This window comes from Seriola dumerili, unplaced genomic scaffold (assembly GCF_002260705.1).
Source record: "Seriola dumerili isolate Sdu_G_001 unplaced genomic scaffold, Sdu_1.0 BDQW01001449.1, whole genome shotgun sequence".
Lineage (NCBI taxonomy): Eukaryota > Metazoa > Chordata > Actinopteri > Carangiformes > Carangidae > Seriola > Seriola dumerili.
The window spans coordinates 1,280,770-1,293,306 of record NW_019175704.1 but is presented as its reverse complement, the minus strand read 5'-3'; the positions used below and the strand labels follow the sequence as shown (position 1 = coordinate 1,293,306).

At 37.4% G+C, this 12,537-nt stretch overlaps 1 protein-coding gene across 1 annotated transcript; it reads right to left on the bottom strand.

Annotated features, from left to right (window-relative positions):
• Nucleotides 1-508: 508 nt before the first annotated feature.
• Nucleotides 509-7,410, bottom strand: atic (5-aminoimidazole-4-carboxamide ribonucleotide formyltransferase/IMP cyclohydrolase). Its single transcript, XM_022768252.1, has 15 exons — nucleotides 7,225-7,410; nucleotides 6,898-7,024; nucleotides 6,636-6,779; nucleotides 5,051-5,139; nucleotides 4,714-4,865; nucleotides 3,500-3,656; nucleotides 2,796-2,924; nucleotides 2,549-2,653; nucleotides 2,366-2,451; nucleotides 2,194-2,283; nucleotides 1,974-2,099; nucleotides 1,753-1,845; nucleotides 1,489-1,671; nucleotides 1,078-1,233; nucleotides 509-859 (listed from the first exon to the last, which is right to left on the bottom strand). The coding sequence occupies exons 1-15, from the start codon at nucleotides 7,241-7,243 to the stop codon at nucleotides 740-742; spliced, it is 1,776 nt and encodes a 591-aa protein (XP_022623973.1). The 5' UTR covers nucleotides 7,244-7,410; the 3' UTR covers nucleotides 509-739.
• Between the last annotated feature and the right edge of the window lie 5,127 nt (nucleotides 7,411-12,537).

The window sequence follows — 12,537 nt, the reverse complement described above, 5'->3', positions numbered from 1 at the left end:
GGCACTGACCAGCTTGACTCCAGATGGAAGCCCTTGTTCCCCATCTCCCTCCTTCCCTCAAATAAAATTGGCTAAATGAGATGTTTAATCAATGGAATAAAGGAAATCAATAAAAATGTCAAGGGTCCACATTGAAGCCATTTGAGAGGTTACAAAAATCAAATGTTTAAGCCAGTATGCTAACATGCTGATGTTCAGCATGTGTTTAACATGTTCCAGATGATGGTGCTGGTTGAAAAGTCAGGGGAAAATTTTCATGGCAATCCATTCAAAAAAGAAAAAATTGATGAGATATTTCATAAAATCCTTAAAATGCCAACCTGCTGGTGGTGGTAGAAATAAATTCAGAGAATCATCAAAGTCTTCATCCTCTGGACACCATGAATGTCTATTAAACATTTCACAGTAATGCAGCAAACAGTTGTTGAGATGTTTCAGTCTGGACCAAAGTGGGAGACCAACTGACCATGTTGCTAGCATGTCCAAAAAACAGACAGAAAAACTCATGAACTGTCATTTACAGTTTATTTCACACTTAAATGTGTCTGACCTAGAAATAACAGTATTTCTCTGTAATGTTCGGATCACAAGTCAGGAATGCAGTTAATGTGCTACAGAACAGCGCATTTGTGACCTTTAGGAATGTTTTGAGTAACAGCAATGTTAGAAAAAGATTTTGACTCTAGTGAAGCAAAACTGAGTTGTCTGTAAAGAACACTGGGGAAAAATGTTGAGGTGCTCAGTGGTGGAAGAGCCGAGTGTTGGTGTGCACCAGAGTGATGCCCTGCTCATTGCAGGCGTTAATCACAACCTGGTCAGCAGCAGAGCCTGCCGGAGCTGCGATGTACTCAACACCGCTCTGCAGACAGACACACAGTGAGTAGAAACGTTAGTAAAAGGTGGTTGGAAAGCTCGTCAGTTGTACACTACGGTTCTTAAAGTTAATAGTTTGTAAAACTGTTGGTGACCTTCCTGTGTGTGTGTGAGAGAATGATAGCAGGTGCATTCCCATGCATTTTCTAAATAGAGTGTATACAGTAAGAATGCATGCTTTTGTGAAAGGTGTGTGATGTTTACCCGTTTGGCACGATCTATGTTATCTCTGAAGGGGAAGAAGGCGTCAGAGCTGACAGCCACGGCCTGCAGGGAGCTGATCCAGTTCTTCTTCTCAGTCTCTGACAGAGGCTCAGGCACCTCCTCATACATAGACTTCCACACGGCCAAGTCTGGACCCTGTCAGCACAAAAATAACACAATACAGGACTTTTTATTTATATTCAGTATCCCAAACTTGGCATATTTTGTGATAAGACTTGACACTGAACATCAGACACCACAGACTCCGCAGACAGAGATGGACTGTGTGTACTAGTGTATCCGCATTTCTAACAATCTGAGTAAAGAAATAAAATCTAATGTAGCTGCAACTACAACTTAACTCAAGCTTAATCTCAAAAATGCCCATTTCCCCATTGCTACCCCCCTCACCTCTCCAATGGTGTCGCTGACATACTGGTCGATTGCATTGGCCATCTCAGCTCGTTTCACACCACTGCGAAACTTCATGTTCAGGACACAGGGGTGGTGTCTCAGCCACCAGTTATCAGCTTTGTCACCCGCCAGTCGTGTGCAGTGGATACGAGACTGCTGGCCCGCTCCGATACCAATTACCTGTAAAACACAGATATATTTGTAAAAACCTTATGGCTCATCCGGATTCCTTTGTCCACCTTTTCACCTGCCGATTCTTACCTGTCCATCTTTAGCATAGCAGACAGAGTTGGACTGGGTGTACTTGACAGCGATGGTGGCCACAGTGAGGTCACGCACAGCTTCCTCTGAGAGCTTGTGGACACAGAAATGATTAAAGGGTGAACACTTGTTATTTAGATAGGATTGCGTCAATAATGAAAGAATTATTTAAAATGACAAAAGCAGGGCGAGCCAGTATGAAAGTCAATATGGTGACTCACCGAGCCCTTGGAAACAACGTTACTGAAGAAGTCCTTATCGATAACCGCTCCATTCCTCTTTTGTTTCAGATAGAGACCAAACAACACTCTCACTTCAGCCTCATCAGGCTCGTAGTCTGGGTCCATCTGGGACCAAGACACGCATGGGTCAAAAAATGTAAATCAAACAACAAAATTAACTCAGATTCTAATCATTATTAGAGATAAAAAAATCTCTCACCTGTAGCACACAGTAGTTTCCATTCTTCTTTTTGGAGAGGATCTTGAGCGCCTCCTCATCATAACCAGGAGCAATGATGCCATCAGACACCTGGGAGCAATCAAATTGAATCATGCAAAACAATGTTGAAGAAAAAAAAATCTGTATTTGTTCTTTGGCACCATGACATTACCTCTCTTGATATAATCTTGGCGGTGGGAACGTCACACACATCTGACACAGCAATGAAGTCTCCAAATGAGGACATTCTGTCTGAGCCTGGAGATGTAGAAGGAGTTAACATAACTGCATGTAAAGAAAAGTTCAAGACAGAAAATGCCTAAGGTTATCCACTGTATGGCTCATTGTTTTTGACCTCTTGCCCTGGCGTAGGCTGTAGCCAGAGGGGTGAGATCCTTCAACATGTCGTGCACCATGCACACTCTGGCTTCCTCCTCAGTCAGAGGAACTCCTACTGCAAAGCTCCGTCAGATATAAAAAAAAAAAAAAAAAAAAAAAAAAGGTGAAAAAAAAAAAAAAAAAGTCATTTTCAGATTTAAGACATTTATCTCCTAGGCCACATTTATAACATTTAGAGTCTGTCTTCTCGTCTCTTTTCGTCTCACCGGCAGGGCTGACATGTTTGAAGGAGGTGGCAGCAGCCATGCCGAGGGCGCTCTTCAACTCTCTGACCAGCTGCCAGGCGTTCAGAGCATCACACAGGTTGATAAAGCCGGGGGAACCACTGACCACTGGGAGATAGTGGCAAAAATCAAAATGAATGTAATTTCCATGGAAATGCAGAAAAATACAATTTTTTTTCCCCTTAAATTAACAACATCTTTCAAAAACTACCACAAACAACTGAATTATCCCCATCTCCTTGCTTGACACTTAACTGTTAACAGAAATATCTTCTTGTAGCTCACACACAATCCGTTTCTTTTAGTAGCCGTTCTCTAACATGGTTATTTTAAGCAGACAGGGATATTGACAGGGCATGTGTTCAAAAGTTTGACATTCTGGGAAACAGACTCTTTTATCTTCTGGAGGAGACTTGGGTGAGAATATTGGCTGCTGTCTGTAACCTCATATTTAACAGACAGACTTATGTCAATTAGCTTAGTTTAGCACAAAGACTGGAAACAACTGGCCTGGCACTGTCCAGATGTAACAACATCTGCATACAATCACCTCTAAAACTAACTAAATAAGTTATATCTTCTTTTTAAAAACAGTTTAGCGTCATATTTAACAGAGTCAGAAGGGATAGTGGTGTCAATCTTCTCTGTTCCAGTAAGCTGAGACAGTTGTGATCTGGGTCTACCTTTGAGGGGGAGGGCTGGGCGCAGGGTGTACAGTTGAGCAGGTGCTTGGTGGGGGTTCATGCCATAACGCAGAGGCAGCTGGGAAACACCACGGCTGTACTGTCCACGAAAGTAGTCCGATATGGCGTCATCATACTGTGCAGTGTGTGTGAAAGCCTGAAGAGCACAGAGAGAAAATACATTAAGTTCATCTAACTCAACATGCAGTTCAGTCCGACTACAGGGTGAAAGTTCACAAACTCTGTGACCTGAACATATATTTCAACACTTGTGATAAAAAGCCTGTGCTGGACTTTGTCTTGCACAGACCCCCCCCCCATCTCTAAGCAAACATTTTGTCTGTAACCAACAGTTTGGAGAATTACCTAAACTGAGTGATACGGGCAACATATTTATTGTATTAACTGATTTTTGCCTCTTGGCCCTTATTTATGTTTCGTAAGAATCTGACATCATGTGGTTACTATTATGCAACCATCATTTTAAGACTGATGACTGCTCATACCTTAAAACAGCCAAAGGCAAGATTCACATCTTATTCCAAACTGCTAGTCTTAACTCACAATTGTGACATAATTTAGTCCCTGAAACAAGTCTGAACAGTGACAGGGCGGGATTAACAGATGTTTAGAGGTAGATGGTCGAAAGATCAGGCAAGGTTGATCAGTAACACACAACTTTACTTCTTCCAACTTTAAATGGCACCTTTTTAAATTTTCAGCTCAGGATTGGAGAAAATCAGGAAACAAATTTGATGAAAAAAGGAGCAGGACACTTTGTTATTGTGCCTGTGCTTAAAAGGAGCACATCAGCGAGTTTCAGAGAGCTAATTTTAACAGTACAGGTTGTAATGTAGGGCTCCAACCAACGGTTATTCTCATCATTAATTGATCTGACAATTATTTGCTTGATTAATTTATTAATCCTTTGGTCTAAAAGATGCCAGGAAAAGGTCAAAGAAAAATGTTGAGTGAAAGTGAAAATATTCAAACGGTTTGTTCTGTCAGACTCACAGTACAAAACCCAAAGATATTCAGTTTACTATCATAGACAACAGAGTTCTGATTTCAAGGGCTGAAGTTACACACAAGCATTGTACAAAAAATTACAAAGACACAAATACTTAAAACTTTTAAAAAGTAGATGGATTTGGGAAGGAGTAAATTTCCCCTCACATTACTTGCAAGTTCAAATGGTGGGGAACCAAACCTACTTTGAGGGCCAGAGTCCTGCGGGTTTCCAGGGCTGTGTCTTTGTCTCCTGAACTCTCCATCTCCTTGGCAATAAGCGAATAGTCAGCTGGATCACACACAATAGTAACCCGAGCATGATTCTTGGCTGCTGCTCTCAGTAGAGTTACTCCACCTGGGGGAAAAAAAAAAACCACATGCTAATAATCACCAAAACTTCATTAGTAGATGAGGTGGAGAATTAGATTTTTTAATGCAAATGGAGGCATGAACCCTCTGATACTCTCTGCTTTACAAGCATTATTTAAACATTTATTCAGCATTATTGTTTGAATATTTTAAAGCTACTATTCGACTTACCAATATCAATCTGCTCCACAGCATCCTCCACAGTAACAGTCGGGTTAGAGACGGTCTTCACAAATGGGTAGAGGTTGCAGACCACCACTCTTGAAAAAAGCAGGCAAAGAAATTAAATTCATACTCATCAAATTCTGAAAACGCGCACTTTTCCCCCTTTACGAATTTTATTGCTTTGTCACATCTTTTCACCAATTACGTTTTCTTAAACTTTTCTTTTGACAGGATTAGATTAAGAAAGGGTTAGACGCTATGTAAAGGCATTTATGTTAACAAAAGATGTTTAGTGCTTTTTGGTACAAGTCAAAGAAGCAACACTAGTGTGCAAAAAGTATTATGAACAACCTTAAAACTCAACTCAACTCAGGTTTAAATTCAAGTGAATGCCTTTGGCCAATTACAAAGAACATTGGTGTCATGAGGTTCCATGTGCTTGAATTTACACAAGTGACCAGATGCTCATGTTAATTTTGTTACAGAAACTTGTTTCCTCCGTCTACATCACATACGATAGTGAGGACAACCTGAGAAAGACCCAAAATTTCACCAGATTCACTAAAATTTGCACTCAGCTAATTTGAGCCTTTTAAATGGATTAAGCTGAAGGATGCTCTCTGCTCCACGACGGCATACACATCCACAATATGCATCAAGCAGCACTGCCAGTGACCATGTGCCAGCCGTTTTTCCCCACTTTGTACAAAGTTGTTTGTACCTCAAATACAAGTGTTTCCTCAGTCAGTCACATACAGTGCTGGTGTTAAACACCACATGAAGAACAATCTCTTGAACTAAATATCTTGCTCTTGTTGCGATCCCCTGTCGTTTTTAAGTCAAGTCTGCAAATTAATGACCAGCCTACAGTGTACAACTGTAAAGATTAGTTGATTAATCTATTAGGTGATCAACAGCAAATTAATCAGCAACTATTTTGATAATCAAATAATTGTTTTAGTAATTATCTTTCAGCAAAACATCAATTATTTGCTGTTTCCAGCTTCTGCAATATGAGGATAATGGACAAGCTGAAATCATAATTCCTCCGGCCTTGCCTGTCGCCAGCAGAAGGCATAAAAACACTCAATTAGTCACTAAAACACAGAAACTAGATTTTTCTATTAAATGTGTGTGTTAAGCAATCAATACCTAATCAGTTAAGTGGTATCTTTAGTCGACTTTAATCCAGCGTGTTGTTTAATATACCAGTTACAACACTGTGAGATCTGTGATCTATTCACATTCTTCCAGCCCCAAACAAACGAGAGTCACAAGACAAGCTTATAGCAGGGGCAGAAGTTTTCCAATTAACCAGCTGCCAAATCAACTACACGTGCTTCCTAATGGCACAATACAAGCCTATATCTTGAAGCTTGTGATCTGCCTGACAGTCACAGGTCAGGCATGCTCTTTGATTCCTCTTTGATTGATTGTAGTTATTATTCTTAATTCAGACTTTCCCCTCTATTGTAGATAAACATAAATATATACACTATAACCGAGGCTGCACAGATGGGATTTTAACATATGATTTCCTGTGTTTTTAAATGTTACAGATTTTTCCAGTAATTTGCAGTGTGTCTCGCACCTGACCAAGCTGTAGCCCAGCTTCTCCATGTCTGTGGTGTCAGAGGGGGTTTTCCTGGCCAGGATTCCTCCATGGACAGCAGGGTGGAGGGTCTTCACTCTGCCTCCCAACATCTCTGGGTGTCCAGTCAGCTCAGACACATCCCTGACACACAGCACAGACTTTATCAAAATGGGGTAAACAAACATATCCGCACTGGATTGAACTTTTATGTAAAAAAATAAATGACTAATTACAACAACAAAAAAACTATTTGAGGCACCTGACAGCTAGTCCAGCATCACGCAGGGCTTTGGCTGTGCCACCTGAGGCGACTAGAGACAATCCCACATCCACAAGCCTTTTGGCGAAGTCCAGCAGACCGGTTTTGTCTGAAACACTCAAAAGTGCTGAGAGGACAAATAAAAGGGAGACATAACAAATCACTGCAGTCGTTTCATACATAAAACAATAGTAAAAGGTATGTTTTACTTGGGTAGAGCTGACCACGTTGGCTAATGTTAGCCAGCGAGCTACCATCCTGCATGTCGCAGAACAAAACTTTATAATGGCGACAGAGAATTAATTAATTCTGCAGAAAAACTCTCACCAAGCTCTGAAGACGCCATGTTCTGAGTCACAGTGTCAGTCCGCAGTCTGTGTGGATGTCAGGCGGCTTTCTGCTCAGGCTTCTTTCAGTTTGACTAAACACAAGGTAAAGACCGTGGAGACTGAAACAAATCTGCAAGCTTTTCACTGCTTCATCATGTGCTTGAAAACCAGAAAGACCCGCCCTGCTGAGGTCGGCCCGCCCCTGACACACGAGCGTACCCACAAGAGCCACGCGGCGCAGAACATGCGCATGTTTATCCACAAAATGGAAAGATATAAAGACATTATGGAGGTAGATTTGTCTCAATATCATATGTGTGAATAGACTGACAATCAGTGAGTATTTGTGCATTCTATAAATATAAAACACCTTTCAAAAATCCAAAAAAAGCATTTATGAATATCGTCCAGACATTTACAACTTTCAAAAAGACATTTGTGAATCAATTTTCTATTTGTGAAGGGAAAAAGCATTTGTGGATCTCAGTTCTCTTGTGGATTTGCATTTTACACACACAGTTTTGAGACAAACTTTCCTCCAGTCCAATTTTACATAATAATGCAATCTAGATGTTTAGGCCTCTTGGACGTCTGGCTGTGATGACATATGTTGGGTGTTTGTATTTATTTAGATGTACAATTTTCATTGTGTGTCTTGTTTTGTTTTTATGGGATTCTGACGTGTCGTTTTGTTTTGGTTGTCTCCTTTTTCTGTTGGTTATGTTATGTTTTTGTTATTTAAAAAAAGAAAAAGAAAAAAAACTATCGTCCAGTTTGAAAAAAATCGAAATGTATCACTCGGCCACTTTCGGAAAACACATGATCGACTGATGACGACGCCATTTTGTTATTGAAATAATGGGCGACAAGTAAGGTGGACGATGTTAACGGTTGTAAGATATGACATGACAGGACCTGGTTAAGGTCCTATGGATGTTGGTGTTGATGTTTGTTTTGTTAAGAAATGAGGTATTACAGTTTTATTGCTCATTGTTAACATGGCTAAGCTTACGTTAACTACTAAACGCAATGGCTACAGTAAACATTCATGTTGCCTAAGAGAATGAAAGCAGGGTGCTGGATTTTTATACACTGTGATGATGATGATGATGATGATGACGATGATGATGATGATGAAGATGCATTTATACAACACAATAACCTGTAAAGAGATGACTGGTGTCTTTTCTTTACCATTTTGTTTATTGTAATCATTCTGTCCATTTGTGGAACGTGTTTTTCACACTGTTTGCTTAATGTATTTGAATATTGTCAATTTAGAGCAGGTTAAGTCTTTTAATTAATTGTCAATAGCTTTTCAATTTTTAATTTACAGAACGCCCACATGAGTATATGGAAATGCAAATTCGATTACCGAGCAGGAGAATAGGTGTGCAAACTGGGCAGCTCACACAGGTACCTTGAGTGTTCTTTGTGATAGTTGTGTCCTGACCTCATTCTCTGTTTGCCCTTCTGTTCAGCTGCTTCCCTCTGTCATTTCACCTTTGTTCCTGATTGTGTAAATTGAGTATTCCTCAAGTCATGTCTATTTTGTTGTTAAGTAGTACATCTAATCCTCCTTGGTTTGTTCTCACTCAGTCTATACTTCCAGAGTATGTTTTTCTACTGTATTAGTTCATTTGCACTCAGTAGCTCTTAATGTGGGGCGTTGAAATTTAATCAAAAAGTGCATTCCACATTTTCATTTGTGACTTATTACATTTAATTGATATTTTAATGGAATACACAACTGTTGACACAGCACAAAGTCAGTGGCCCTTGTGTTGTCTATCGAGGATTTGAGGATTGTCTGTGATTTCTAGTTTTGGGACAGACATTCTTGGGCACAGGAACAACATATGTGACATTTAAGCATTTTATTTAGTCAAGATTGCTGTAAAATGAAGGAACTGTATGTTAATGAATGTTGTGATTATTATTAAATACATTTGTGGAAGGTGTTTTATATTTACAGATTAAAGATGAGATTTGAGCCAAGTCAAGTGAAGTATCTTCTTTCTTTTCAACACAAGAGGGCAGACATGGACCTTGTTTGTTCAAGAAGTCTGCTTCTGGTGACATTTGTACAAAATAAGTCTCCAAGACAACCTGTTTAGGCATGCTACTATTTGACTGACTGAAAGGGCGGGGGTTATCTGAAGTCTGACATCATATAGGAATATCACAGTGGTACTACAACTATAGTATGATGTTTTTATGACTTTTTATGCCTTACTTTACTATGACGTTTTTATGACTTTTTATGCCTTCCTATACTATGACTTTTTATGCCTTACTTTACTATGACGTTTTTATGACTTTTTATGCCTTCCTATACTATGACTTTTTATGCCTTACTTTACTATGACGTTTTTATGACTTTTTATGCCTTCCTATACTATGACTTTTTATGCCTTACTTTACTATGACGTTTTTATGACTTTTTATGCCTTCCTATACTATGACTTTTTATGCCTTACTTTACTATGACGTTTTTATGACTTTTTATGCCTTCCTATACTATGACTTTTTATGCCTTACTTTACTATGACGTTTTTATGACTTTTTATGCCTTCCTATACTATGACTTTTTATGCCTTACTTTACTATGACGTTTTTATGACTTTTTATGCCTTCCTATACTATGACTTTTTATGCCTTACTTTACTATGACGTTTTTATGACTTTTTATGCCTTCCTATACTATGACTTTTTATGCCTTACTTTACTATGACGTTTTTATGACTTTTTATGCCTTCCTATACTATGACTTTTTATGCCTTACTTTACTATGACGTTTTTATGACTTTTTATGCCTTCCTATACTATGACTTTTTATGCCTTACTTTACTATGACGTTTTTATGACTTTTTATGCCTTCCTATACTATGACTTTTTATGCCTTACTTTACTATGACGTTTTTATGACTTTTTATGCCTTCCTATACTATGACTTTTTATGCCTTACTTTACTATGACGTTTTTATGACTTTTTATGCCTTCCTATACTATGACTTTTTATGCCTTACTTTACTATGACGTTTTTATGACTTTTTATGCCTTCCTATACTATGACTTTTTATGCCTTACTTTACTATGACGTTTTTATGACTTTTTATGCCTTCCTATACTATGACTTTTTATGCCTTACTTTACTATGACGTTTTTATGACTTTTTATGCCTTCCTATACTATGACTTTTTATGCCTTACTTTACTATGACGTTTTTATGACTTTTTATGCCTTCCTATACTATGACTTTTTATGCCTTACTTTACTATGACGTTTTTATGACTTTTTATGCCTTCCTATACTATGACTTTTTATGCCTTACTTTACTATGACGTTTTTATGACTTTTTATGCCTTCCTATACTATGACTTTTTATGCCTTACTTTACTATGACGTTTTTATGACTTTTTATGCCTTCCTATACTATGACTTTTTATGCCTTACTTTACTATGACGTTTTTATGACTTTTTATGCCTTCCTATACTATGACTTTTTATGCCTTACTTTACTATGACGTTTTTATGACTTTTTATGCCTTCCTATACTATGACTTTTTATGCCTTACTTTACTATGACGTTTTTATGACTTTTTATGCCTTCCTATACTATGACTTTTTATGCCTTACTTTACTATGACGTTTTTATGACTTTTTATGCCTTCCTATACTATGACTTTTTATGCCTTACTTTACTATGACGTTTTTATGACTTTTTATGCCTTCCTATACTATGACTTTTTATGCCTTACTTTACTATGACGTTTTTATGACTTTTTATGCCTTCCTATACTATGACTTTTTATGCCTTACTTTACTATGACGTTTTTATGACTTTTTATGCCTTCCTATACTATGACTTTTTATGCCTTACTTTACTATGACGTTTTTATGACTTTTTATGCCTTCCTATACTATGACTTTTTATGCCTTACTTTACTATGACGTTTTTATGACTTTTTATGCCTTCCTATACTATGACTTTTTATGCCTTACTTTACTATGACGTTTTTATGACTTTTTATGCCTTCCTATACTATGACTTTTTATGCCTTACTTTACTATGACGTTTTTATGACTTTTTATGCCTTCCTATACTATGACTTTTTATGCCTTACTTTACTATGACGTTTTTATGACTTTTTATGCCTTCCTATACTATGACTTTTTATGCCTTACTTTACTATGACGTTTTTATGACTTTTTATGCCTTCCTATACTATGACTTTTTATGCCTTACTTTACTATGACGTTTTTATGACTTTTTATGCCTTCCTATACTATGACTTTTTATGCCTTACTTTACTATGACGTTTTTATGACTTTTTATGCCTTCCTATACTATGACTTTTTATGCCTTACTTTACTATGACGTTTTTATGACTTTTTATGCCTTCCTATACTATGACTTTTTATGCCTTACTTTACTATGACGTTTTTATGACTTTTTATGCCTTCCTATACTATGACTTTTTATGCCTTACTTTACTATGACGTTTTTATGACTTTTTATGCCTTCCTATACTATGACTTTTTATGCCTTACTTTACTATGACGTTTTTATGACTTTTTATGCCTTCCTATACTATGACTTTTTATGCCTTACTTTACTATGACGTTTTTATGACTTTTTATGCCTTCCTATACTATGACTTTTTATGCCTTACTTTACTATGACGTTTTTATGACTTGTTGTGCCTTACTATACTATGACGGTTTTATGCCTTACTAAACTATGACGTTTTATTGACTTTTTATGCCTTACTATAATGTGACTTTTATGCCTTGCTATACTATGACGTTTTTATGACTTTTTATGCCTTACCATACTATGACTTTCTATGCCTTGCTACACTATGACATTTTTATGACTTTTTATGCCTAACTATACTGTGACGTTTTTATGACTTTTTATGCCTTACTATACTATGATGTTTTTATACCTTGCTATACTATGACGTTTTTATGACTTTTTATGCCTTACTATACTGTGACGTTTTTATGACTTTTCATGCCTTACTATACTATGACTTTTTATGCCTTGCTATACTATGACATTTTTATGACTTTTTATGCCTTACTATAATATGACGTTTTTATGACTTTTTATGCCTTACTATACTATGACGTTTTTATGACGTTTCTATGCCTTTCTAAACTATGACGTTTTCATGACTTTATGCCTTACTATACTATGACTTTTTATGCCTTGCTATACTATGACGTTTTTATGACTTTTTATGCCTTACTATAATATGACGTTTTTATGACTTTTTATGCCTTACTATACTATGACGTTTTT